Source organism: Callorhinchus milii, unplaced genomic scaffold (genome assembly GCF_018977255.1).
Source record: "Callorhinchus milii isolate IMCB2004 unplaced genomic scaffold, IMCB_Cmil_1.0 Scaffold20, whole genome shotgun sequence".
NCBI classification, from domain to species: Eukaryota; Metazoa; Chordata; class Chondrichthyes; order Chimaeriformes; family Callorhinchidae; genus Callorhinchus; species Callorhinchus milii.
Window position 1 is genome coordinate 2753763 of NW_024704761.1, and position 27644 is coordinate 2781406.

The following is a 27644-nucleotide window of genomic DNA, read 5'->3' on the forward strand; positions in this document are numbered from 1 at the left end:
CTGTGCGCAATTGGCTGCTGCGTTCGCCCACAAATATACAGTCAATTCACTTTACAGTGTGTTCTGTGAAGCGCTTTGGGAAGTCCTCCCGATGTGAAAAGCGCAATATCAAATGCAAGGATTATTATTATTATTATCTGGCATCCGTTCAACTTTGACCCCCAAATTTGTCAGAAAAACTGGAAGTATTCCCCAAGTTAATTGACATTCTAAATAAACCACGTTGTTACTTAACCGTATGGACACATTTGCTTGAAATGATTTGAGATGAATATTAAGAGCACGTGATTACATCGGGCAGATCACTTTCAGATGGATAAAGTATCGCTCTCATATTGAAGTCTCAGTCACTCTTGTCAAAATTACCTTTCCTTAATATGCATATATCTAACCACCTGCTGATTTGGAGACATCATCTATAACATTTTAATTTAAGCTCCTTCAGTTGTAAAGTGGGTAAATCGTTGGGCACCACAGCACCTGCAGTATTGGCCCATTACACTTTTGTGAAGAAAGCAGCCTTTAATATCCTTGGATTTGATATAGCAATCTCATGTTAATGTAAAAGTGGAGTGACTGTATTTGAGGGCAGAATTCCATGATCTGAACTTCATCCAAGAAACCTCTTCAATTCCCTGACAGAAAATAGTGGCCTCAATTAAACCACAAATTGCCATTTCACCTATCGTAGGAATTAACATATCCTGATATTTCCACAAAAGCTCATTTCAAATTTTACGAAAACTTTTTGTTTACGCGCTGACCTATAAAAAATGTTAATAAGAAAGCAGGGCGAGACTTAATTGCAAGACTGGCACCATAACCTTTGAAATTAATGTGTAGTTAATTTGATTTCACCAACCTATTCCTGGGCACCAGTGAAATCACCTTTACTGACCACAAGGTAATCTACAGGAAGCGTGATAACGTGTTGTGAACCAACCAAAATATCAGACAGTAAAGTTCAGCCGAATAAAAATAAATCCTTGTGACTGATCCAGCATTTATATATATATTTATATATATATATCACTAAAACATTTAAGATCACTTCACAAGTGCTAGCATTCAACTGTACTCAAGGTATATTTGTAGGAAAACACAGCAACCGATTCACACAAACATCCCTGAAATGCACAACCAATTTTATCGGAATGATTGTTGGCCAGAAACTCCACCTTTCACTTTTCCAATAGTCATCCACCTTCTTATATATTTATATTTTTTTAATTCATCTCTCATTATCTAAAGTTATTTCTCCCCTCCTCCCCCAGGCATTGCTCCCACTCCCACCACTTCCTCAGTATGGAAAGAATCCACAGCACCTTATATCTACCACTGCTGTTCTGTCCCACCATCTGTAGACAATATCTAATCGTGGGTAAGGCCCAGTCATTGCCACTGTCTCACCCAATGCCTGGGAGGTGGTGGGGAGAGAGAAAGAACCCAACACCTCTCGTAGAGGTGGAAATGGCTTACTGAAGCCTGGGACCTCCGCACACATACCTAACATGTCTCTCGGGGCCACTGTTCTGTTTGATCCGTTGCACAGTATGTTCTGGAGGGCAGCTGAGGAGTTGGCGTTCGCCCACATCTCTGGAGACGAGTAACTGTATGAAGAATGGATGTTGTGGTCTTGCAGTTCCTTACACTGACCGAGGCTGCCTTGAGGATTACTAGAATCTTCTGGAAACACTTGAACAGAACTGGCTGAAATTCTTCTTTGGTACAAAGGCCTTCCAGGTCCTCTGGCTTCAAACTGTTTGTGAAAAAAAAGAGAAGCAGATCTTAGTGGTCAGCAGTAAGTCGCCATCAAGCGCTAATAAATATTCAGGATCATAATAAGAATTGCATTTAATACAGAACCTGTAAGGTCAAAACTATCCCAAAGTGGTTCACGGGGAACTGCTGCTAGTATAGTGTAGTGACCGTGTGTTTGAGGCAGACCTGAATGGCTATCATTTGGAAAGGCAAATGTTTAAAAATGGAGATGACCCAAACTTCCAATTCTTTCCTTTTTATGGGGTTTAATACAGTGATTCCTAAAGGGAGTTAAGAACCGAGTCACACACAGTAACTGCTTCTGGTGACCAGATCCTCTGATTCAGTCAACCTACATTTTCCTGTTCTGCTCGAGTGAGGCTGCCTGCTCAGGTGGACATTAGAGAAGGCTAGAGAGGCTGAATCAATTGGGTTGTTTTAAAAAGGGTTCAGAGAGATACTTGGGAAGTAAAGTCATTATGGGATATTTGAAAGGGAGGCTTCTCGGTGTCATACTCAACAATCCTCGTGATAACTCAGTCAGTCGCTCATCTCATTGCTGTGCATGTGGACCTTGCTATGTGCAAAATGGCTGCTGTTTTTGCCTCCAAACGTCACTGCAATTCGGTAATAATTACTGGGAAACGATTCAAGACATTTCATTGAGCTAAGGAGCTGTACAAATTCAGGTTCTTTATTTCCAGTGTAGGACTGTCGGCAGCAATAATCGGTAAGCTGGATGCCTTCCATGTAAATGCTGTTCTTATTACATTTGTACATCACATTCAGCTCTTCACTCACAATGTGCTGTCACCTTCATCCTGCTCAGGTGATAATACAGCACTTGCTGCATGATAGTCCATCTCCTCGTTATGTGAACACCATCTTTATGACATACCATGATGCCACAGAATGGTTAAAAATTTCAAATAACCCAATATATTCACTGTATTATAGCGAACAGCAAAGAGCTGACAGGCAGTTCAAGGCTGTAATTCAATCTCAAGAGTTCTGCTGCCATTTATAAACCACTCAACACTTCGCTGTGTGCTCCAGAATGTTACTGAAACTGCAGGAGTGACTTAGTCTCATAGCACATTATCTATCGTTGTCTGTAGAATCTCCTTGTAACCTACTGTTTTCACCATTAATACCATAGCAACTTAACAAATGGGAGACAAATCTTTGAGAGTATCACAGCAGGACAGCGCAGACAATGGTAAGAAACAAAAGCTGTAATTTTAAAATTCTCTGTTTTAAAAAAAGTCGTTAAGCAAACCAGGTTGAAGGTTGCAACCTTGCTGTACGATATTAACAAGATGTGGTGCCACTCCATAAGATTGCACCTCACCACCACATTCTCCATTTCACACCTTTCTACAGGTAACACTGGGCACGAGGAGAAACCATTCTGCCCATCAAATCTGCTTTACCAGTTTATCAGATGTTTAATCTAATTTCTCACCTTTCTGCCCATATCCCACAATGACCGTACTTCCCAAGTATCTCTCCAAACCCTGTAAAGGATGAATCAATGCCAATTGATTCATCCTTTACAGCCTTCTGGGGCAGTCCATTCCAGATTTTCATGAGAGCAGAAACGTTCCCTGATTTCATTTCTCACCAGAATGGCTGATTGATATCCTCGCCTTCTTAGACTGTTTCGTTTCAAATTTTAAAAATAAAACTTCTGGTCCACAGGAAATGACACAAGGTTTCTGTCGCACGGGAGAACTCAGGCTTTCCACATCATTATTTTAATGAACAGTCTCTAGTCTGCTGCAAAACATTTGGGGCTGATTGCATTTCCAAAGTGTTGTATGATTTACCCTTAAAAAGATTTGCAGCCACTGTATGGTATATGTCATGCAGCCATGTGTATGTATTCCCCACAGGGAATTGGGGCTTTCTTCTCTCGTACTCCAGCTGTACATTGGAAGCTTCGCGGATATTTGCAAACTCTTTAATTTGAAATAAAACTAGGCCCCAACAAGTTACTCGATCTTAAAGCATGGCTCTCGCATTCCAATGCATCTCCCTGTAGAAGCTCTCATTGGCAAAACTTGATGTGTGGAGTCTGTTTCCTTAAGAAGCCCAGTATCCTGGCCTCAATCACTTGTCCTGTTAACCAGTCATGGACTGCCTCTGATATTTTCTGGTGTTCGTTCACAAATTGCCTTTCACAGCCCTGAACCTGTGCCCTTATGTCCTGCTGCCTTTACGGTATCTGAAAGTATCACTCTGGGTTTACTTTCTGAATGTTAACCAAACTCAGTGCTATTTAAATGAATCTCTCATTTACAGCACCCTCCACGACTTTTACAGGCTGACGTTTAGTGGGAGAGCAATCAAAGTCAGAAGAGTTTCAAGCAAATACAAAAAGAACCAAACAAGAGGGAAAGATCAGCCTTGAAGCGCAACTGCTCTGGGCTTCCCAACTGCTTCCCCATTGGAGTCTCTAATCATGCGCTGTGCATTGATGAATTCTCGACAGGACTAATTTATGGTGGTAGCACAACACTTCATCTGTGCATGGGCAAGAGAAGGGGAAAAAAAGAGCAAAAGCGCCCAGTGCAAAGTTTCACGCAATGTCACACTCTACATCAGTGCACAATGCTATAGGGGGGCAGTGGAAGAGCAACGGGCAACAAGAAAAAGTAAACTCAAATTTAGCCACTCGTATTCGACATCTGAAAACTCTTCAAATCAGTCAACACATGGTAGGCAATTATTTTACATTTGGACATGCAGCCACAGAGAGGGGCGATGGTAAACATGCAGTGCTCAAAGCAAAAACACTGCAAATGTCTCATTTTGGATGTTTTGTAGAGATGCATAGTTCTCTTGTGCATTTGACAGCACAGTTGGCTCTGCCAAACCCTGCCGTTTGATGCTAACTTGTATTTGAAATGTCTTTTGCTTATTAGTGAAAGTGCTCATTACCACAGGAACACCACCGCCTCGGATCCTTAATGGGGAACAACCCCAGGACTTCTGCCATTTTGCAGATGGAATGGACCAATTAACTAGCTTTATGTCTTAAGAACTGAATACGTTACCAAACTATACAGCCATGGCTGAGTGCTTTCACACAGTGCCTGCTGGATTCACACCTCAACAGGCAGAAAGGTGACCCACACAGCCTCCTCAGCCAAGGTTAATGTAACATTCCCAACTCCAAGGCAGAAAGACAGGAGCTCGTAGGTTCGGGCAGTGTGAAGGGCAATTTTAGCACAGAGACCATAAAATATTTCTTCACACAGAGAGGAATCATCAGCTGGAACAGGTAACACAGGAATAGGACTTTCAGCCCGCCAGCCGCTCCTCCGGTTTATTAGGTGTTTGCAGATCTTTTACCAAAGAGGGTGTTACGACTACTGTGTCCCTTACATGGAGGATGACTGGTAACTGTGCTTGTGAATTACACATCAGTAATCTCATTGAGGATGCAAACCTTGATACATGTCAGTCAGCAGGACTGATCTCTCCTGAGCAAATAGCAATTGAAAAATTCATACCCAACTCCACTTCAAGTTGTAAAAAGTTTTTTTTCCCCACACAAAGAGATACTTAACACGCAATTACAAGGACCCACTGTTAGTACCTCTGGTCGCATCACGAAGAGTAACCAGTTTGGATTTTGGACTAACTGAGGAGTAATCGGTTTATATTGTGAATCGAGATGCTCTAGGTTTGACACACAGCGCAGTTTCACTTCATATCAGCATCCGAGCAGCTTTCATAAAACATCTCCCAAACTCCCAGAAGGTCTGCCCAAAAAGCCCCTCGTCCTGAAACCTAGAAGGATAGGGAGGGGACTCTGGACTCTGACACACTAGGGAATATCCTCGTCTCTCAGCATCTTGAAACTGCCACAGACGGCTAACACAGAGACAGTTAATATTGTACACTGAAACAAACTGCACGATTCACACAATTATTTTCTGGAGAAACATTTGTAAACTGACAGTCAGTTTCCCCCTTAAGTAAATGTTCCTGTTCAGTGAACTGAAAATCCAAATCTTATTCTAACTACCTCCATTGTATTACATTCCCGGTGAATACATTTCATCCCTACTTCCCTTAAATTCTTTGCTTATATTGTGCATTTAAATGTCATTTCTCAATTTGAGTAGATAAAAGACGTTAGATTATGTTAGATTATTTCGACAATTAACAACAGAAGGGAAAACATTTTCCCTATTTTAAGAGAAAAGAAAAAATTTAATTGAAAACATGGACCAAAAGAAGATATGATGGCAGGATCCTGATACAGAATAAGTACAGCTTTACTGAATTGCGAGCACTAAACTGGAATGGATATTTTCATTACAAACAGATTCCTGATCTCAGGCGGCAGCAGGTGGGTGGGCCACATTCCCGAGATGTTTCTCAGCTGTTAAAGCAGTGCTGCTGGAACATATTAGGAGTGAGGAACGGGACTACAAGGCTTCGGGGGAAACGTGATTTCATACCATCTACGTTCCCGAGCGCTGATAGTCAGTAGTGTCTGTGGTTTCGCTCGCTCGCAAGAATCACATCAGTAGCTTGAATTAAGTCAGAATTTAACACTCCATCTGTTCAAACTGCAGCTCAGTTTACACGTGTAAAGAGTTTAACCCACTTAGGTTCACAGACAACAAACTGGCAGTATATACCAACATGTTCCCCACAAGGCACACATGGTCTGGTCAGATCAAGCTTTACTGTCAATATTCTCACGTAAAGGCTCAGTTTACAAGAGTGAGCGTGCTCAGGCTGGGGCGGAGCTGTGTGTCGGGAGATGCAGCTGCCCTTTACCTCGCAGGATTGTGCAGCCAACGCCACTGCATTTACACAAATACTTTTTTCAAGAGCAGAAGCTCAATTTACTGAGAATGTAGCAGAGTTCTGAGTGAACAGGGCTCGTGTATACACCACTGAGAGGATCTGAATTAACTTCTGAGATTTACGGCATTTGAATTAGCCAAGCCATGTGCCAGTTACATTATTAACTACATAGCGTGCGAGATGGATTTAGCTGGGCTGTAAATTTACGCAAGTGCTGAGCAAGTGAAACTCCGATTTGGAAGAAGCCAACCTCCTCTCAAGTGACAGACTCAATATCTACACAATAAACATGACAACAGGTGCCGACAGCAACGGCTGTGGGACACTGACCCACCCTCACTCCAACACTCCCCCACACACACACACCCTCACTCCAGCACTCCCCAACACACACACCCTCACTCCAGCACTCCCCAACACACACACCCTCACTCCAACACTCTCCAACACACACACACACCCTCACTCCAGCACTCCCCAACACACACACCCTCACTCCAACACTCCCCAATACACACACACCCTCACTCCAACACTCCCCAATACACACACACCCTCACTCCAACACTCCCCAACACACACACACCCTCGCTCCAACACTTCCCAACACACACACCCTCACTCCAACACTCCCCAACACACACACACACACTCTCACTCCACAATACACACACCCTCACTCCAACACTCCCCAAGACACGCACACCCTCACTCCAACACTCCCTCAACCCAGATCCACTGTGAGCTCCATCGAGATTCATTTTGCATGATGCACTCAGGGACCCTCTCCAACCCTCTCCGCTGAACAGTAGCCCATGGCAAGAATTCCTATACATCGTAAACCTTAACAGTACTAGACCCGAGCCCCAGTGTGGGGTTTCCACCTTCCATATACTCTCTCCTCAGTCTGCAAAAGGGCTGCACTGACCAGTGTACTCATGGTGAGCACAGAATTTAAGGTAACTTTCATACTGGAACCTTGACCTGGAGGAACCTGAACAGATTCCATGTGAAACCCTCAACAGCTTGCAGATCAAAGCCTGAGAAAATGGGAGCAAATGAGCACTGGCTATCCCAGACTAACCCTGAGGCCAGGAGCAACAAGGACATTGTGAAATAATCTCTTTTTTTTAAAGAAAAAAATAATCCTTCAAGTATTCATTTTAATCATAAATCTCAAGGGGCCTTTTGTTTAAATGACCTTAATCCAGAGGCGCTCAGTAATAAGAAACAATCATGTAAGTCTTGTGTTTAGCGGGTTAACACAGAGAACAAGATGAAATGCACCACAGGCAGCGATGGAAGAAATATATAAGATGTTTTCATTTCATCTCCACTGATATTGCACTGAAATAAAATGATAGAACGATGAGCTGCACATTTCGTACTAGGTTAGTCACATCCTAATTATTACTCTGTCTGTGCTCAGGCTGAGAGTTCTGTGCTCCGCCAAAGCCAGCTGGGAGCACAACTTATCCAATATTCACCAAGTAAGGAAGAAGCTCCCAAAAATATTTTCTACATGCCAGGTCTGTCAACCGTATGCCTTGGACTGGGAAAAGAGGCTCCATAGGAATTTGCAATGTTGTGATTTATGAACCAACATTTTATTCTCCTGGGTTAGCCTGACACATGCACCACCTCCCCTCCTGCTCCAGCTGCTGACGCCTCACAGAGGAATGTCTGTCAATCCTGGCCCAGCTCCAGAGATCACAGGCACAAGTTGCAAGTGCCATGGAGTTAGAGACTCTAAATTGCACGCAAGGGTTGGGGGTGGGGGTTGAGGTGCTGTACTTGAACTGACTGAAACCTCACACCTTACCAGTACAAGTCACTGGTGCGTTACCCACTACCTGTCTGCCATGAGTGGAGCGGGAAGAATCTCTCCATTTCTTCCCCCCCATGACATGTCTACCCCTCCCAGTCCTAATGGTGAGCCAGGCTGGTTTGTCAATCAGCAACGTCCAGGAGAAACTATACTGAATTCACAAATTCAGTACTGGTCTCACACTCCGTTCTGACGAAAGGTCATTGACCTGAAACTTTAACTTACTTTCCTCTCTCCATAGATGGTGCCTGACCTGCTGAATGTTCCCAGCGATTTCTGTTTTTATTTCAGATTTCCAGCATCTGCAGAATTTTGCTTTTGTTTCTGATCTCATTTATATCATTTATTCACTTCCTCCCTTTTATAACTTTCCGCACTTCGCTTTTGGACTAAGTTCCTATTGATTTGGATTTGATGTGACCTAAGCACTCCGGACAATTCCCACCTGTTGCCACTTTCATACATAAATATTAATGGGCCTCTTTGTAAATTTCTTACGTCACTTTCAGTTCAGAGTACAAACTGGCAGATTAGCCGGGGGAATCTCTTCCATTTCCAAACAAGTAATTCTGGTTACTGCTCAGGGATAACACTAAAGTTGTTTGGGGACTTTCAAAGCTTGTGAGGATAATTTACAAATGAAAAGCCTTGACATACACATCAGACAGCTAAACCCAAAGAACCCTTTACTATTTCCTTGATCAACAGTTCTCTTTGTTCAATGTATTTTTATGTAAATTTGCCGTTTCTCCAGGCAAATCCCAGGCAGCCCAATCAGTTCCTATTAGCTCTTCCGAAATGGGATAACAGAACCAATGTAACATCGACGTACTTGAAACTTTCAACATTGAGAGTTGCCCGCTTACCCTGCTCCAGAAAGGAGAACACATAACTCAACGTTTCTGGAATCCAGGAGGAAGGTGAGAGAAGTCACTTGGCTTTGATGCACACCATCCTAGCACGCTATTACTTTATTATATAATCCTTGCATTTGATCTCATGTCTAGAACACCGCAACGTTTCAAAGTGCTTCACAGGTAATTGCCGTCAAGCGTAGTAATTATTTGTAGATGAACACGACAGCCAATTTGCAGCCATTTTATCTGGAGGATTGTCAGCAAGGTAACAGGTAGATGGGACCTAAGGCTGAATGGATAGCATAGCTCTTTCAGAGAGCTGGCATATGTATAACAGACTGAATTAACCACCTTTTATCCTGGAAAATCGTATGATTGTATACAGGAGTAATTTATAAATCCACACTAAAGAGTGTGAATTAGATGCTTTTTGATTGCTAGCATCTGAGACGAAAAATTGGAAAAGTATTTGTTAAAAATAGGCAGCTCTGTCAAAAGAGCAGTGCTCAACTCCATTCAATACACATATTTCCACCAAGCCCACAAGAAAGTCCTCTTAATCCAAACCTAATCAGTGCTCTGTTTGTTGCAATAATGAACCCACTTCTGTGCAAGTGACTGAGCTCCACAACCTGCTATCAGTGACTGCCACAAACCGATCAATGATTAAGGTGAAAGAGGAAGGCTGTTTTGCAGCTCTCTCTGCATCCAAGATCTTGCCAGCAGTCACCTGCCAACTGGATTTCTGCCAAAGAAACATCCTTCTGTATAAAATCTTGCACATTGTGTTTTTTTTTGGCAGCGACATCAGTACAGAGATGAGTACCAATTCAGATATCTCATCAGGAAATTTCAAGGATTTAGTTCAATAAAGGAAGGGACTTGATAACCTGTGATTGACAAGTCACAGTTAAATGAAAGTGAAGTCCTGTTTGGAGAGACGTCTCTTTATTGCCATCTCCTGAGACTGTGCTTTGGCAAATGAAATGGACAAAACCACTCCAGCAAGGCTATCCCCATGGCACCTTCCCCTCTCCCTTAAGCACTCCAAACCTGAGCTGGAACTATCAAGGGGTACTGTACTGAAAACTATTAGAGGGCACTGTACTTTCACCACTGTAGGACAAGTACAAGTAGAACGTGCATCACCAAGCAGCTGTTGTGCATGTGTGCGCGAGTGTGCATATCGAAGTGAAAAAGAAAAACTGTTCAATCAGCAGTACACCACGTGCGGATTTTCTCTGTGGACCTCATTTCCCCTCACAAGCTGCTCTCCACGTCCCAGGCAATCTGCAGCCCTTCCATCTGCTCAACACAGGTTCCACTGCGACATCTCAACAGCTGTCAATCCCACTGGGTCGACAGGGAGATTTCTTTAATTGAACTTTAATGTGTCAGCAAATTCAAGCGGGAATCAGACAACTATTTGGCAGAGAAATGATGGAGAGGTACGAGAGATGTAGGAGAGTATAATTTTTTTTTAGGGTTGGCCAGATGGACTGCAATGCTTTTCCCCTCTTTCTGTACATTGCTGTGCAAATGTGAAGTCAAACTACCAGACGCCCTATTTAACACCACCTACGGGACATTAATTCCTGAGCAAATAGTTGTACGGAAAACAGGTGATATTTGAAACTAATGTGGAGGCAAGGAAACAGATAGACGTTTGGAGCTCACACTACAATATTACAAATGAAGGAACCAAAATGCACAATGCTGATGTGATGTTTTGCAGTCAAGTGAAGCTTTATTCTTCCCTTCAGCTAGACTTGTGTTAAGAACATCTGTTCCCCGTTACACTGTAGCCTTGTGTGAGCATTTCAGTTTAACAGATCGACTTCAAGATCCTCATCCTGCCCTTCAAATCCCACCACAATGTTGCCCCTCCCTATCACCGCAATTTCCTCCATACTTCCAACTCTACCGCTGATCTACCGACTCTGTCCCACTAACAGCGAGTAAAAGGCTCCTTACCTTTTCTACACTGTGGAGAGAGGAGACAGACACTGGCCGAGAAGAGACGGGGTGAAACGAGTCCTCTCTACTATTTTGTTGGTGCTGTAGAGACATTATGGGAGGTGGCTCTGCTCGATGAGGCAGTTGTGAAACATTATACTGCATACTTTGCCCCAGAAGGTGATTCTGTTGCATACTGGGAAGCGTCCAGGAGCCTTCTGGCTGCAGGTACTTGGCAGAAGGAGGCGGAGTGTGTCCTGATGGGATGGGGTATGCGGGATTGTATAGTTGCTGCTGCGGGAGGTGCTGGAACGCCGGGTTTCCGACGGATTCGAGAGCAGGGCCGTTGTCGTTCAGGTTGGGAAACTGACTGTTGTGATTAGAGTTAGCAGAGGCAAGGTGTGCGGGCGGGTTTCGGGTCTGGATCTGTCTGTATTGCAATAATCGGGACTGCAGGGGCATCTCTGTGAGCTCTTTGTTCTCGGTCTGATCTGACGTTGGCATCTCTCGGAGCAGACCTGGGAATCTGAAGCCAAAACACACAAGAGAGGGTTTATACGTTTCGAGTTTATAAGCTTTAATATTTGTGTCTAAGTTTCTGTTAATAACAACAAAGATCTGGGAAATGGATTTTACTTTGAGCCGTTCCTAACCCTCCCCATCCACACAAAGTAAAAAGGTGTTTATTTGCCTCAGCCTAGGATTCTCTCAAGACAAATGCTCGCTCGGAGGCCTTTGTCCAGTTAGCATTGGAGTCAATTCCCACCACCCCCCACACACTGTCCCCTCCCCAATAAAACACAGGACAAGAATGTGATGCGTGGGAACTATGTCACTTGCAGAAAATCTTACATGAAGAACCCAAGCTTTAATGACCAGCTCAAAATATTTAAAGATACGCAGAGCGAGGGAGGACAAGGACATTACCTCTGATATGTCGGACCATTCTCCTCCTCGGAACTGTTGCTGTACTTCCACTGCCCTTTGAGCGGCTGCTGTGGATACCTGACGTGTTGCTGGGGTGGGTGGGGGAGCTGCTGCTGTGGGGGAGGATACGGTGGGGCATTGCCTGCGTTCAGATAGTCTGAGTGCTCGTTCCACTGGTGCATCCTCGAGTGTTGTCTCATCAGATCCTCGGCAGGGTTGGTGTGCAGAGGTTCTGCAAGCAATAATAATAATAATAATCCTTGCATTTGATATAGCGTCTTATGTTGCCTGAAAGAGCTTCACAGAATATATTGTAAATTAAATTGACTGTATTTTGTGGGCAAATCGCGGCAGCCAATTGCACACGGCAGTCGTGGATTGAGCGACCAATTTTGTTTTGTTTGCTTTTTGAAGGCTTATCACCCCGGAAGTACTGAGATTTGAAACAAATGGAATAGTTTGGTAATAGTTAACACCCCGGGAGAGCCGAAGTTAGTGAAATGATTTGATACTTGTCAGTTGATGTCTGACAAATATTATGACACCTTCTGTCACAGGACTCAGATGCCAACTTTATTTAGGGCCGATTACAAACTGCTCTATAGGAGTCCAGATTAAACTTCACAGTGTTTCTGATATTTGAGGAAGGTTAGGTTTGAGAAATGGATAATGTTTTACCAATGTGTTATGATCAAACGTCATGATCGGAGCTTTAAATTACTCTGGTCTCAGTCGCAAGACAATTGTTATCCAATATAGAACTAGGAAGATCTCTTTGATTCAGTCATAAGTTTAGAAGCCAGTTTTATGCAGCCCTCTTTAGGAATAACTTACATTTTAAAACAATGCTCTCAAGGTTAAAACCGTGAAAAATGTTAGGCCTTTGTTCCAAAGAACAATTCAGGTGGATGTTAATAATCCCATTACACTATTCGAAAATAGAAAGCAATTTCTCTCAGTCTCCTGGTCAACAATCCCCCCAGTGACCACACTCAATACGGTTGTTTGGAGGACATTGCTATGTGCAAATTGGCCGTCAGACAGGTATTTATCCACAAGTGTACAGTTACTACACTTCACAGTGATTACCTGTGAAAACATTTTCAGATGATCGTACCACTTCAAATGTAAGGATCATTTCTAAGGATTATTATATAGGGCAAAATAAAGTGCCTCACCTAAGATATCTCCCATGCCTGGTCCTGGTGTTGAGGTACTGTCTTCAATGAAGTTGAAGGGACGAGCCTGGGGGTTAGCGAAGTGTGGCACTGATCTCAGAGGGTTCAGCTCCTCCTGCAGCAGCCCTGGGAGGGGCTGATCTGGACACATGCTGTCAGCGTTCGGGGAATGCTGGGACTGGTGAGAATGAGCACTCGGGAAAAAACTGTGGTTGGGGACTTGCGGGTAAGCGGGGGAGAGCTGCGATGGGGGAGGCTGTTGCTGTATCTGACCGTGTTGCTGTGGCAGCTGATGGGGCTGCATGGGGTATGTCTGTCTGGGTACGGCTGGCTGGTGAGGGTACTGGCGATTGGAAGGGTGATGGTATGGTGGCGGGTGGGAAGGAGCCAGGTGGTAATTGAGCTGTCTTTGAGGGAGATTGTCCTTTCGGTGAAATCGAGGGATGGGATAGCCTAGATTGGAGTGCAATTCCGGGCTTCTGTTCTGAACCAGCAACTCAGGATCTGTCTAATGGGAAACAAACAAGAGCAGTCACAACACCTGGCGGATCCAAAAAAAACACACCGACTGGTTTGAACCGTACAAGGTTCTTAAAACGCTATGATAAGCAACATCTTAGTGTGGTTCATGTTTATTATCCAAGTTGTCAGTCAAACTGACAAGCTCTCAACCACTTCTAAAATCCAAAACATATTTAAAAATGTTAAATATCCGAGATGTAAAATTTGAGCTAGTAAATCAAGTCCCTTCACTCTGCTGCTAGTTGCATTTATATAGCGCCTTTCACGTCAGGAAGACGTCCCAAGGCGCTGGACAGTGAAGGGTTTGCACTAGAGCTGGGGGTTGGAGCTAAGAGGGGTGGAGATTAGGGAAATCGGGTTGGGAGGACGACCAGGAAGGTACGGTCACAGAGGAAGGTCTTGAGAAGGGCTTGAAGGAGGCAAGGGGGCGAGGCAGAGGGGCTCCAGAGAGTGGGGGGCTTTAAGAATTAGGACGAGGATCTTGAACTCGATCCTCTGGGGGATGGGGACCCAGTGAGCAGGACGAGGGTAGGGGTGATCGGCTCACAGAGCTGAGTGCGGGAGAGGACACAAGCTCTCAGATAAGGGAAATATCACCAATGTACAAGTGTGTTCTCATCCTTTAAATTAAATGGAAACAGAATACTGAACACATACCTGCTTCTCTTTCGAATCGGGCGGCTTCTTCTCAGGTGTTTGAAGTCTATTTTGTTCAGGTCTTACGTTTCCTTCACTTTTTGCTGCAATTTTTGCAAAACAAAAAGGTTACGTTTATGTAAACATTCACCACATGTAAATAGGCTGTTGCATTTACCTACGAAGGCACCGTCACTACACCGACAGCAACTACCTTTGAAGCAATTTGGAAAGCTTCTGTGTTAGAAGAGCTATATCAAATGCAAATATTATTACTATTATCATTGGGAGAGATTACAAGTCTACTGCACTTGATAGCTAGCTCCTGTATTGCTCAGGTGCAGAGTTGAATTGACTCACCAGCTCTGCTTTGTTCAAGCTCCTTGTCTGAATGTTGCTGCCCGAGCCCAAGTGGAGAGTGATGACCGAGACCGTATGGGATGGGAGATCCGCGCCCGTGAGCCTGGAGCAGGTTCATGTTGTACGCCATGGCTGCTTGGTGAGTCATAATACGCGGATCAACTGCAAAACGGCCTTGATAACCCGGCCAGGGAACCTGTGGATTGGGTGGAGGGAGAGGGAATCCTGATCAGACCACAGCAACAGTGAAAACATCAATCTAGCCCCTCTACAATCCAATGCTATCTCTCGCATCAATTCCTAAACCACTGTAAAAGTCAGGGGCAAAACTATTTGGAATTGTGGATAATATAGTAAAATTCAGAGGGTTGAACATATTAAAAAGTATTCAGATATTAAACGTTCAGGAGTCACAGCGATATTTTATACAGTAAATGCTCCTCTGCACAATACATTTTTGAACAATTCTAATGTCAGTATTTGTGTTCCTCTGCCTTTTGCTCAACTCTGACTCACTGCAGTTGTGGTTTCACTTAAGAGTCACATCCCTTAAAATACTTAATTTTTTTTTAAGCTTAAATGTGCCCGTGAATGAGTGACCAGCACACAAAGGCGCCGAGCAGATTAGAGTGCAATGGAATCATGTTTATACTGCAGTTTGTGAGAACTACGTTCCTTCTGAAACCACATCCTGGCAGGAACGCAAGAGAAGAACCTTTATAGCCCATCAATTCTGCCCAAATTACAACCTTGAACACTGACAGGGAAATATTTCAATCCACAGAAAAAAATTAAATTGAAATATTTTCACTCTACTAACTGTGCTCACCCACATCACCTGACAACTGCATCACATCTAAACTTCACACAGTGTTTGGTCTAAATAGAATTCAATCAAATTCAGGGTACGGCTGATATAATAGTGCAATCCACAGCTCAGATCTTACAGGAGTTTCTGCATGTAGAACATGTGCTGTTCAGTGTTGTAGCAGATTCTCTCTTCAAGGGAAGATGGCAAACTGGCAAGCTGGTTAGAGTCAAGCTCATCAGCGGAGTCAGTGAGTGCACGGCTGAGCATGACATTCTATTTATAAATCGCAGAACCTCCTCAACCGGGAAAAATAATTTTATTGAGTCTCTTTGTAACCCATGAAAATCTGGTGTGACCTGATGCCATTTTGTCTGAGGGATGCAACAATTGGAAATGCTAGTGGTACCCACAGAAAAAAACCTGCTTTCCAGAAAGTTTCATCATTAAACGGTGAATCAAATGCAAGGATTATTTTATTATTTGTTAAGTTTCTCTCCCACCTCGAGATATTTTAAATGGAGCTCCACTCCTACTTCAGACCAGATAGTGTGATCCAGATTAACAGTGAAGTAATAAACTGCACAGCTTTGTTTAACAACTTCACAGCAATACTAAAACAAATAGGCTGAATAACCTGCAAAATGGCATCATATTAACCTTGTCTACACAGGGAGATGGAGTTGTCAACCACATAATTAGTGTAGCATATTTCCATATTTCACCTTTTTGGAGCTTCTCTTTGCATTTGTATTGAACACATTTAAAGTCCCATTTTATATCCCAACAGATTGTGCACCTAGTATAATGGTGATTCTCTGGCACAAATCAACTCTGGAATGCATTGTCTGAAACGGTGGTGGATGCGGATTCAATAGTAGCTTTCAAAAGAGAATTGGATAGGTTTCCATTAAAGAGTAAAATTTTGCAGGACTATAGAGCGGGGAGTGGGACTAGCTCTTTCAAAGGGCTGGTATAGGCACAGTGGGCTGAATGACCTCCTTCTTTGTTGTAAGATCCTATGAACTTCATTAAACAATTTTCTGAGATCTACCAACTCAGCCCAATCCAGCCAGGCAGCAGATATTGCCATTCTCACTCATAGAGGACTTCCGACTGCGGGGTGTGGTGGTAAGCAGTCGATTAATGCTCCACTTAAAAATTGCACTCAATGACAGATTAGCCAACACTCCCAGAGGCAGTGACTGGAATCTGCATAATCTATTTAACAAGCCAATTGCATCCGCACCAGCCATACCTTCCCTCCTTCACCACACACCGTGTCCTGAGAAACATGCACAACTTCCACCAGTCCTGCTGTACAAAATGTGTTCCAAAAGAGTTCAGCACCTTCGCTGGCAAATATCCCCCTTCAATAAACTTGATCGTTCACAGGCTTGTGAAATCCAACATATTAATAGCAAAAAAAAGTCTGGAATTGTTTCCAGGCTTCTCTTTCGGTGAATCTTTTTGTTTTCAATTTGCATTTATGGGGTGGGAGCTTACTGGTAAATCAAGGGAGTGTTGTGGTTGAACAGAAATCCATTAAGTGTCTTCATCTTTCTGCTAGAACACTTTGTGAAAATTGTTTTCATCCTACCCAGTGAATTAACCAGTATCATTATAAGCGGCAATCACCCCAATTCACTTCCATTCTCAAACAATCCTCTATTTCACACCTCTTATGCAAGAAGAGATGTTATATTTAAAAGGAAAGAATAGTCATTAACAATTCATTTTCAATTATGCTTTCATACCTTTGAGGTAATACATTGTTCTTCAACTCATGGGAATATACACGCCTGAGTAATTGACCCCTTTCCTCAGAGGCAAAGTTATTTCACTGTAATCTCATGAAAAGCGCCAATTACACACAAGTGCATAGCACGTGATGCAGCTCACTCACTCTTCAGGTCAAACATCAATTAGCTGGAAACCCTCCAACTATATGAGAGGACTCAAAGTGCCCACCACACTGACCTCCACAACATTGCAAGCAACATCTCCACATCAGAGCAATAAGTACAAAACAAAAATGAAATCATTAGAAATGCAGAAAACAGCAATAACGTAATTATTCACGAAAATCGATCCAATAAATTGCTTGTGTCAAACGCAATTTGTTTCTAAGCCTCTCGCCATAGAATAACTGTCACACTGATCTCTAATACAGACAGATAGCACCACCTACACCTGGTACCGGTCAACCTCTGTACACAGATAATTCCGAAAAATGAACTGAAAGCAGTTATTCTATCCAGGGGTTGGGGGCAGGGAATGAGGAAATGGGTATCCAAATGGTGTTTAAATATTTACAAATCAGTCAGACTTTTCAAATGGATATAAACCTCCTTTACTGAATTATTCATTTTCAGATCGCATTTACCAAGCTACAGTTTATCTACATTTTATCTTCGCTTGTTAAAGAGGAAACAAAGAGGTGTGCAATTCACAACAACAGATTTTCTTCTTCACATTTCACTTACTCCTGTCCAGCTGAGAGTTTGCAACAGCATCAAATCAATTTACAAATCGTGGCCACTGAGCCTTTCCTTTCAACTTTGAAGCACAGGGAATATTCGACTTGATGCAGACATTTTTAGATTCCCTTTGAACTTTGGAACAACAAATTCTTCCCATTTTATAAATAAGATTATTAGCAAACTCCATGTTTGTCTTCAGGTGGTGTGGGAGCAGTGGGAGAGGCCAGCTAGTCAGTAGGCTGGGAAGTAAAATTAAATGTTACTCCCTTCAACCGCCAATTTCAAAGGCAGTGAAATGGTTAAACCCATTTTCTCCATGAAGCCAAATGCATTCACTACTGACATTTTCAGCAGTAATCCCTCTAAGACAGCATCTGAAAAGCTACTTTAATAAAGCATTCCAGCATGAATATTCCAACACAACAATATGTCACTTCATTTTTCAGTTTGGGAGCTGAGGCCTGCCACATTGCATCAATGAAGAGGCAGCCCTTCTGCTCCAAACATGGCTCTGCAGGAACCAAATTCTGTTCCTCAATTTGAATAAAATATTCCCACTCAACTTCTAATCGAGTGGTTTGTGTACAAAAATACATTTTTTTTTATCAATTTTATGCAAATACCGCAGACCAAACTCGATGTTGCCGTAGTTGGGAGATAAGGATAAAATTGATCACTTCAATCCACGACTGTGTGCGGGACACTGCTGTGCGCAATTGGCTGCCACGTTTTGCCCACAAAATATAATCAATTCACTTTACAGTATATTCTGTGATGCGCTTTGAGACGTCTCAAAGACGTGACAAGGCGCTGTATCAAATGCAAGGATTATTTTTATGGATCATGGTCAGGAGGAGCTGAGTTACACACCTTGAGCTTGCGACACTCACTTCACAATTTATAATGCAATTTGATGCCAGTTTTAGATTTCTTTGTGGCAATCACAAAAATGTGAACTGAAATGGGACAGAAGAACACAGACCTTCACCCCTGAGATCTTCAGCGCCTTGGGACGTCCTCCTGACGTGAAAGGCGCTATACAAATGTAATTTTGTTGTTGTTGTTGTATAATCCAAATCACAATTAGACCCGATGAAGAACATTTAGTTTCTTCTCTGTGATGGTTCTGGATGTTAAGTTAAGCTGTCTGCATCCAAATCACCTGACGTGCTCACCCGCCCCTCCTGACATTTGTCTTTCCTGCTGGGGTGTGTAACATGCTATCACCAGGTACGAAGCAGAACTTTTCATTCTGCAGGACAGTTGCCCTTATCTTGAGTAATGCTGGACACATCAAATTGTCAGTGAACACAGCAAGCAGCCAAAAAGCAACAGGCTCTCAGTAATGCCAGACTTTGTCCTACTCATCAGCTGTAGGTTTATAGCAAAAATGGGGGGTTTTTGAAGGTCACATAATATCATCTTCAGCCTGTAGAAGCTTGCACACAATGTAAACACATTGAAAGGGAAGCAGTGCTGAAACAGGGGGAGATTCAGGCGGCTCATTTCTATGTAGATTACACGACCAAGATTCCTTTGTTATCCTGATCCTGCCAATACTCATTAAATGATATGGCCTCAGTAGCCGGCAATTAAAAACTGGGAGAGCTCAAATTAATATTGGTTATAAAGATATCAGTTGAATCTGAAAAGGTGGTTTGAGAAGAACAATTTATCTTACACTCGAATGTTTAATAGCACTATAATACGCAGGCTTTAACCTTACAGAATGAAAGAAAATCTAGAAGGAAAATCTAAAAGTCTGAAATGGTGGCGTGGAAGCACAATTATTCTTATGCTTAAGTGCACCTCTTTAATGATGACAACCAAATAAAAATCCATTAATTGGGAGCAATCAGAGGACAGACGTACCAGCGCCCATGAATAAATTGTCTCAGAACAAATCGAGTCTAGACTTCACAAAAGCACAAATGTCAATTCAACAGGAGCCCTGCATTTGACTGCACATTTCAGCTGCTGTACGTGGTGGGCGACTGGGAGTATTTTGGGTGCCTACAATTCATACCCAATGCATGAACAACACCCATGTCCCAAGCAAGAATGGTACTTTAATTATATCAAGCAATTTCACCAGCTATATAAAAAGTAACAAAACAAAGTTATATTTAGGATTATACCAGCACAAGTCACTCATCCTGACCTCCCTTTGGGGAATTCGCAATCTGGTGGCTAAAAATGTCTGAAAGCGTTCATTTTGGTGATGACTCTGTAAGTGCTGCTCTACCCTACCCACTTATAAAGGACACACTAAAACTGAACAGGCATTTAAGAAACCTCACTGTAGAATAGACTCAGTCAATGGGTAACTGTGGAGCAGCATTGTCAGTACATGCACTCTATGCTTTAACATCAGTGTCCTCCCAGCAATTGCTTGAGCTTGGGATAATAACATTGTCAAACCTCACAATTTCTATTAGCTATAAGGCATGATTTTATATGAGTCCTGAGTGCAATTTCTGTCCGAGTCTAATGTCTGCTTGGTTTGCTACTGATAATACCACTTGCATTCCCGCACACTAGAGTATCGTTTACTGTCTCAGTGGAGGGCACCTGAAACCAACTCAAGGAAATTGACAGTCACTGCCTTTCCTGAGGGCACGTCTAAATGAATCAAATAAAACAAGAAAAACAATCGAGTTTCGACTCGGTTTTAATGAGAAACGTTGTGTAAAAGCTAATCTAAAAATGTAGAACTACACACACAGCACGCAATCACCTGAAACTTGGGGGAGGAGGACAAGGAGGAAGAGAGAAGAAAATCATTTGATTATAAAATTGTCAATCAGTTCAGATGAACGGATAAAATACAGTGAAATACTAACCGACAAAGGCACAGACATCACCATATTTCCTCCATAGACAGCAGGCACATACAAGATGCTAGTCCCTGTGTGAGGATCTATCCGCTGCACAGGGCTGGGTGATTTACCGAGGGGTGGGTGAGCCCCAAGAGGTGGGGTGTAGGCTCTGATGGGATTTCCGATCAATACTGTGGGATTGGGTTGAACTGAAAAATATTAAATGTGAAAGGAAAGTGAGTTCCTACAAATTTCAAAAGCCATTTTTCATAAAGTAGAACTAGACGCTTGCACAGAAACATACGACATGGACAGCAAGGCTGCCGCGGATTAGAGAAACACCCTGTGAGCAGCCAACTTACCAAATCCATCGGTTGGAAAATGTTCGCTCTGGTTATGGTGGTGGGCTTTATTCTACGAACAAAAAGAAAAGGCGTTGAGGTCATATGGTCAACTGAGGGAAGCAGCAAAACCCAAAAGCGCCCTGAAGATCAAACGCCAGCTGTGAATCAGCACCCAGATATACATGGATGGCACAATTTGCTCTACCAAGAGGTGAAAGAGAAGCTTTCTCCATAGACCCCCACCAACAGGCGTAACCTCAATCATAGTTGGTTCACTCACACCTTCAATACTCACTTTCTTTATAATATCGATAATATATAATATATAATATATAATATAATATAATATATATAATATAATATCCATATAATATATGGATATCTCAAATCCACTTCCAAAGGCAAACAGCACAACCCAACCCCTATACTGCTGGGCACTTTTTAAAAAAAAATAACAAGTCTTGGTTTGCAATTCAAACCATCTGAACAAGCTAACAGTAACACAACAGTACTTCATAGTAATAACACCAGTAATATAGGAACAGGAGGAAATCATTCAGCCAATCAAGCTTGGTCTAACAATTCATTAGATCATCTTTTAATCCCAATTCCCCAGCCTTTCTCCAATCCCTCAATAACCTTCAAGTACCTATGACCCTGTTAACCATCCCAATCAGCTCTGTAAAATAGTGCCTCCACCACCAAGATAATTTCCCAGTACAAATAATTTGTGTTAAGTTGGGCATTTATTTGTAGAGTGGAATGGATCATGTTTGGTCCAGATATTTCTGCAGGAAAGCTTACATTTAAACCTGATTTTTCATACGATTACAGCAAAGTGTTTTAAACAGTATTTGATGTGCAAGACACATCTCATGAGTAGTGAAAAAAAATTATTTCAGGAGCTTTTGAAGCTGCTGTTGCTAGGTTTTTGACAGATTGCTATTAAATGCAATCGTTAATGACTTATTTTTCCAGTGTCATTGTAAACCTGTTAGTCTTTAGCTCATTAAGCAATCAACAAGTCTTGTATGATTTTCAGTGAAGCCTTTTTTCTTGAAGCTTCCACACCAAACAGGTCAGACAAGGAGAGATAAATACAGACCAGAAATTGACGAAACCTTTTCACCCGCTGATTTCTTCGAAGGCCAAAATTTAAGCAGCATCATTTAAATCTGCCTCAACCATTCATCACATCATCGATTATCAAAGGAGGGTCAAGCGAAGAGGGAACACTATTTTCATCCGTGGAAAAATAAATTAAGAGTGGCGTTTAAAAATAACTCGCTGTATTAGCAGGATAGGAAGCAAAAGAAAGCCAGCAAACCAGGAAGCAGTAGTGATTTGAAGTTGCAATTTCTGGAATTAGCAGTCGGTAATGTATCTAGGATCTGACAACACAGCTTCCATTTTAGAACAAATTTGTTTTTTATATATATAGGTTCACATAAGCTTCGCAAAATCACAATTAATTTCTATTCTACACAAATAAATATCTGTGTAAACCAGCAGGCATTCCTGACAATCTGCTGACCCCAAGGGTTTTATATCACATAAAGGTGCACCCCACAGCATCATGTTATCGAGTCTTTGACTCTTTGCTGACATCAAACAACCTGCGCAGTGCTCTGTGCCGCTACAATGTACTGTATAACCCTTTGTATAGATAAACATCTTCATCCAGCCCCCATTTATACACTCGCTAGCACCGCTTTGTGGCTTTTATGAGTCCGATGAACAGGCTGGGACCATATTTTCCAAAGCAGCAGATCCAATCAATCCACATGTACAAATATTAATAATCCTTGCATTTGATATTGCATTTTATCACGTCATTATCACATTATTGAGACGTCTCAAAGCACTTCACAGGATTTTAAGTGTCGTGACAGTGTATTTTTGTAAACAAACACAATAGCCATTTGGCACACAGCAATGTCCCACAACAGCCATGAAGTGAGTGATTTTATTTGAAGGATTATTGACCAGGAAACTGGTGAACCTTCTCTTACTGTAATCCGTCCCTATGCACAACCAATCATTCAGTTTCAGCCCCGTCACACACTACACCCACCTCAAGCCAGTTTTTTTAAAAAAAAATTAAAATCAGAACGCAAATGCCACATTTACTGGAAAGGATGGAAAGCCGGACAAACCTGTCGTCATGTCAAAAAAATAAAATGTATTATTTATTTTCTACATGACTGGCTTGAGAATTCCAGAATAATTCTGGCAGTTTTAAATATCGAACACAAATGCTTTGGATCATAATTATATTTGCAATTAAAATTCACATGAACGGAATTGGAGACCGAATTCAAATGTTAAGGATTGGATGCACTGCTAAGGAACATCCAAGCACAAACATGAATCTTAAGGTGCCNAAAAAAACTTAATTATTGTAAAGAAATTATGAATATTTGGAACATGCAATAAATTATACACGTTAATTTATGTAGAGGTGCTACAGTCTCTATCAAAGCCTTGAATAACAACTACAAACGTTTAATTTGAGTTATTAATAAGTCTAAGTAAATATTCACTGCTAAATCATTCAGAATATGCAAGTCAACCAGCAAACTGTATACATCTTTACTGCTTTTAAATACTGCATTGAGAATAACAATTTTAAACCATTTCAAAAGCACATCTTGCGCACAGGGTTGTCTTCAGAGGATGCAATGCGGATCAAAACACACACAAGCTGGCAGACAAGATCAAGTGGATGGATGCACTTGCAAAACACAAACGTAGTTAAGGAATCCAGGGGTCAGGGACCTCAAGGTCTGCCGGAGCTGGTAGCAATAACTCCCTTTTTGCTCAGAATCTGCCCAAAAGATAGCTCATGTACTTCGCAAAATCCGCTTTCCTTAAAGGTTACAGATATTATATTGGTAACAACGCCTGATCCCAGTAACTTCCTCGTCACATCCATCCATGTTACGTAAGATGTCACACTGAACATGGCGACGATCATTATCTCACATACATCGATCCTCTGGACGTCTAAATACAGTTAAAACACTTGTACTAAATACAATGAATAATAATCCTCACATTTGATATAGCGCATTATAACGTTTTGAGATGTCTCAAAGAGCTTCACAGAATATATTATAAAGTGAATTGACTGTATATTTTGTGGCCAAGGAAAGAGAGAATATGGAGGCAAAAAAGTTGACAAGAGTAAACGATTTTTTCCCCATTAAAACCATGTTTAGGTGGGGATTTCTTTACCAATTTGCTCCAACTGCCAGATGGGGTTTAGCTGTTGGCTGCCATTGTTGCACTGGGTATAACCAAAGGAGGCAGTGGTGGCAAAGATCGCCCTGAAGAGTGCCAGGAACAAGAGTGGGGCTGAGCAGTGAGCAGTGTGCAGAGCGATTCATTCACACTGCTTTGCCTTCGCATAGCCAAGCTGAGCGCTGCCTTCAACCACTCTTGAGGGAAGAATTGTTTATCTATTGAGGTGCTGAGTAACAACTTCTCCTCCTGCAATCTGAAACACTGGTCGCGGGGTAAAAACGATGTCGGAAATCACAATATAAAACGGAAATAAAAACATTCTTTGCTGTGTTCTGCAAGGTTATATACCCAAAGAGTCTAAAATGTCCTTAAGTGCTACTGCTTCAATTATTTACTACTTTGTTCTGCATCCATTGTTCTACATTAGTCGTCCCTTTTACAAGAAGCAGAAGAAAGCATCCATGCCTGAAACAAACTGCTGCATTCCAGCGAATTGAAAACCCATGTGCCAAGGAACATGAACACCTCCAGGCCAATCATAGACACACACACACACACACACAAACTAGGTCATGTAACTAAGATACAACTCAAATAAAGCAGCTTGAAAGGCAATTTCTGAAGCTAGGACAAGGGTAAAATTCCTCCATCGGGATTTCTAAATAGCCTAAGTGATCCATCTGTTCCCTTCATGTGAGGCTCATTTCTTCCATTTGTTCGCTTCTTTTTTTTAAAGTTTGATTAATACTGCATACATATCATTGGAGAAATTATTCCATCATCAAGTCTCCAACCCACAGTCTTGTGAAGATCATGGAAACAATTCCCCATTTTTTTTAATTACAAGACATTGGCCATCCAAATAAAAAGAAAATCTGGGAATACTACTCTTCTGTTGAGCAGTTTAGACCATATTGACTTGATGGCAGACCATCAGCTCAGCCACAAAACAATGCAATAAGAATCATGTCTAGTAAATGTTTACAGACAATCAATTTGACACAAAATAAATTTAACCCAGCTCGATACCAAATTATTAATCTGGTCATTGTACTTTAGGATATTAGTGCCAATTGAACCACTTTTCACAATGGTTTTACAATACCAACAACAACAACAACAAGATTCCATTTATAGAGCGCCTTTCACGTCGGGAGGACGTCCCAAGGCGTACTAAGCTTTCTTCCACACAGCACCCATCAAACCCTAAAGCTTCCTTTGAAAGAAGTGGGACATTAGACACTGAATGAATTACTGACCTTTTTTAACAGCGAAACAAGCGACGTCCATAAGGTATAACATTGCTGTGTTGCTACTCAAATATATTGATTGATTTACAACTCTGAATACACTGAATGCATATTGACTAGAACGTGCCAGCTTTGATCCTTAGGGTTCCCTGCCTGGCCTGGGAGCAGAGATAATCAAGCAGGGATCCTACCCCTGATCTCTCCCTGGTCAGTGCCTCTTCTTTTCTGGCAAGTGGTTGCATGGACATCTGGCAAGAACAGACTGAGGCTGGGTCAGGAAGCCCATAGGGTTGAACATCAGGTCAACACTGACTATCGAGGTTCGCACGTGAAGCATGTCTGCTTGGGCAAGCTCCTCCAGTCCTGGCTGCTTGTGCCTGTGGCCAAAGCCACTTTCAGGAGACGGATGGAAAAAACAAAAGAAGGGAGGAGAAGAAATCTCTGAATCCACTCTCCTCTGCGTAAACCTCCAAACATCATATGAACCAGATGGCATCGCATGCTAGAAGGCAATAATAATTGATGCCAACTGTCTGAATATTAAGGCAAGACTTTTTTTAAATTTTACTTTACAAGCTGCTCAAGAGGAGTTTGACTGAATATTCATTACACCACGGAAAAGAGCTCAGCTCGGTCTCAAACCTTCACAATAACAGGCCGTTCAACTTGAAGCCAATAATCAGTTCATGAACAGCTCTCAGGTAATTGATAAGAAGCCTGAGAAATCTGATTGTGGCAAAAAATGTCCTCCACTCCAGCCTTCATAGGAGCCTTTCGTCAAAGAGCTTAAAGATTGTCACTGGATTGAGTATGTCCATTATCTTACAATCAAAGATTAACAATTGCTGCCATGATGGGCAAAACCCCCGCCAAAAAGTGGGGGGGAAAAAATAATAGTTGAAATGTGCCTGGATAAAGTTCCAGACATTTACCACAAGCACAAAATTGGAACAACTGGGACAATAACATGTATATAGCGCCCTTCACAGTGTGTTCTGTGAAGCGCTTTGGGACGTCCTCCCGACGTGAAAAGCGCTATATCAAATACAAGGATTATTATTATTATTATTATTCACATGAGGTAACGTCCTGGAGTGCTTCAACAAAGACACAGTTCTATTTTTTCAGTTAGGTGAATTCTTCCCCATATTAAAGCCAACAATTCTTTATTGAGATTATATGCACTGGTTGGTGAGTCAGTAACAAGTGGGCACAAATTTGATGTAATTACAAAAAGAATTAAAGGGAATTAACAAAAATTGTTTGAAGAGAGGTTAGTTGAGCACAGGTTCTCTGCCATAAACCAGTGTTGAACCAGAATCCATAAATTCTTTTACATGGGGATTAGACAGATGCTTGAAAAGGAAGAATACTAAAGGGCACAAGGGTGAGCAGGAGAGTGGGATTAGGTATCTCAAGTGGAGGAAAACACCAGCAGAGAATTTGATGGGTGAAGTAGCCTGTTTCTGTTCTTTAACATTCGATGAAGAGAGTTGTAAAAATCAAACCATGCTCAATTATTTGTCCTGCTGTCCCTTGAAACAGCTATTGAGAAATGGATTGTTTTTGATTCAACTCTCCTTCGGAAACAACCTGAAGAGTTGGAGGAGGAGGTGGGCAGATGGGGCAGGGTGGAAAGAGAGAGAAAGGAGGATAACTAATAATAAGCTTCGCATTTGATACGGCCTTATGTCTTCTCTCAAAAAGAATGAGGACGTGTTCCATCACTCTATTATACAGTGTAAGCGTGCACCAAACATTTATGCATCACCGGAAATCTATAACTACAAAAGGTCACATTTTATAAGCACCGTTGTACTTCAGGTTAATAAATGAAAC

General features: G+C 42.0%; 1 protein-coding gene across 2 annotated transcripts in view; it reads right to left on the reverse strand.

The window, feature by feature from the left end:
• Positions 1–27644, reverse strand: part of helz (helicase with zinc finger) — an 86184-nt gene that overhangs the window by 4519 nt on the left and 54021 nt on the right. For both annotated transcript variants that reach the window (XM_007888732.2, XM_007888731.2), the window contains 8 exons: positions 21328–21379; positions 20990–21174; positions 14856–15051; positions 14517–14599; positions 13338–13845; positions 12160–12391; positions 11251–11758; positions 1507–1759 (listed from right to left, as the gene is read on the reverse strand). In XM_007888732.2, the coding sequence (XP_007886923.1) occupies positions 1507–1759; positions 11251–11758; positions 12160–12391; positions 13338–13845; positions 14517–14599; positions 14856–15051; positions 20990–21174; positions 21328–21379 (2017 nt within the window). The remainder of the gene's footprint in view (positions 1–1506; positions 1760–11250; positions 11759–12159; positions 12392–13337; positions 13846–14516; positions 14600–14855; positions 15052–20989; positions 21175–21327; positions 21380–27644) is intronic.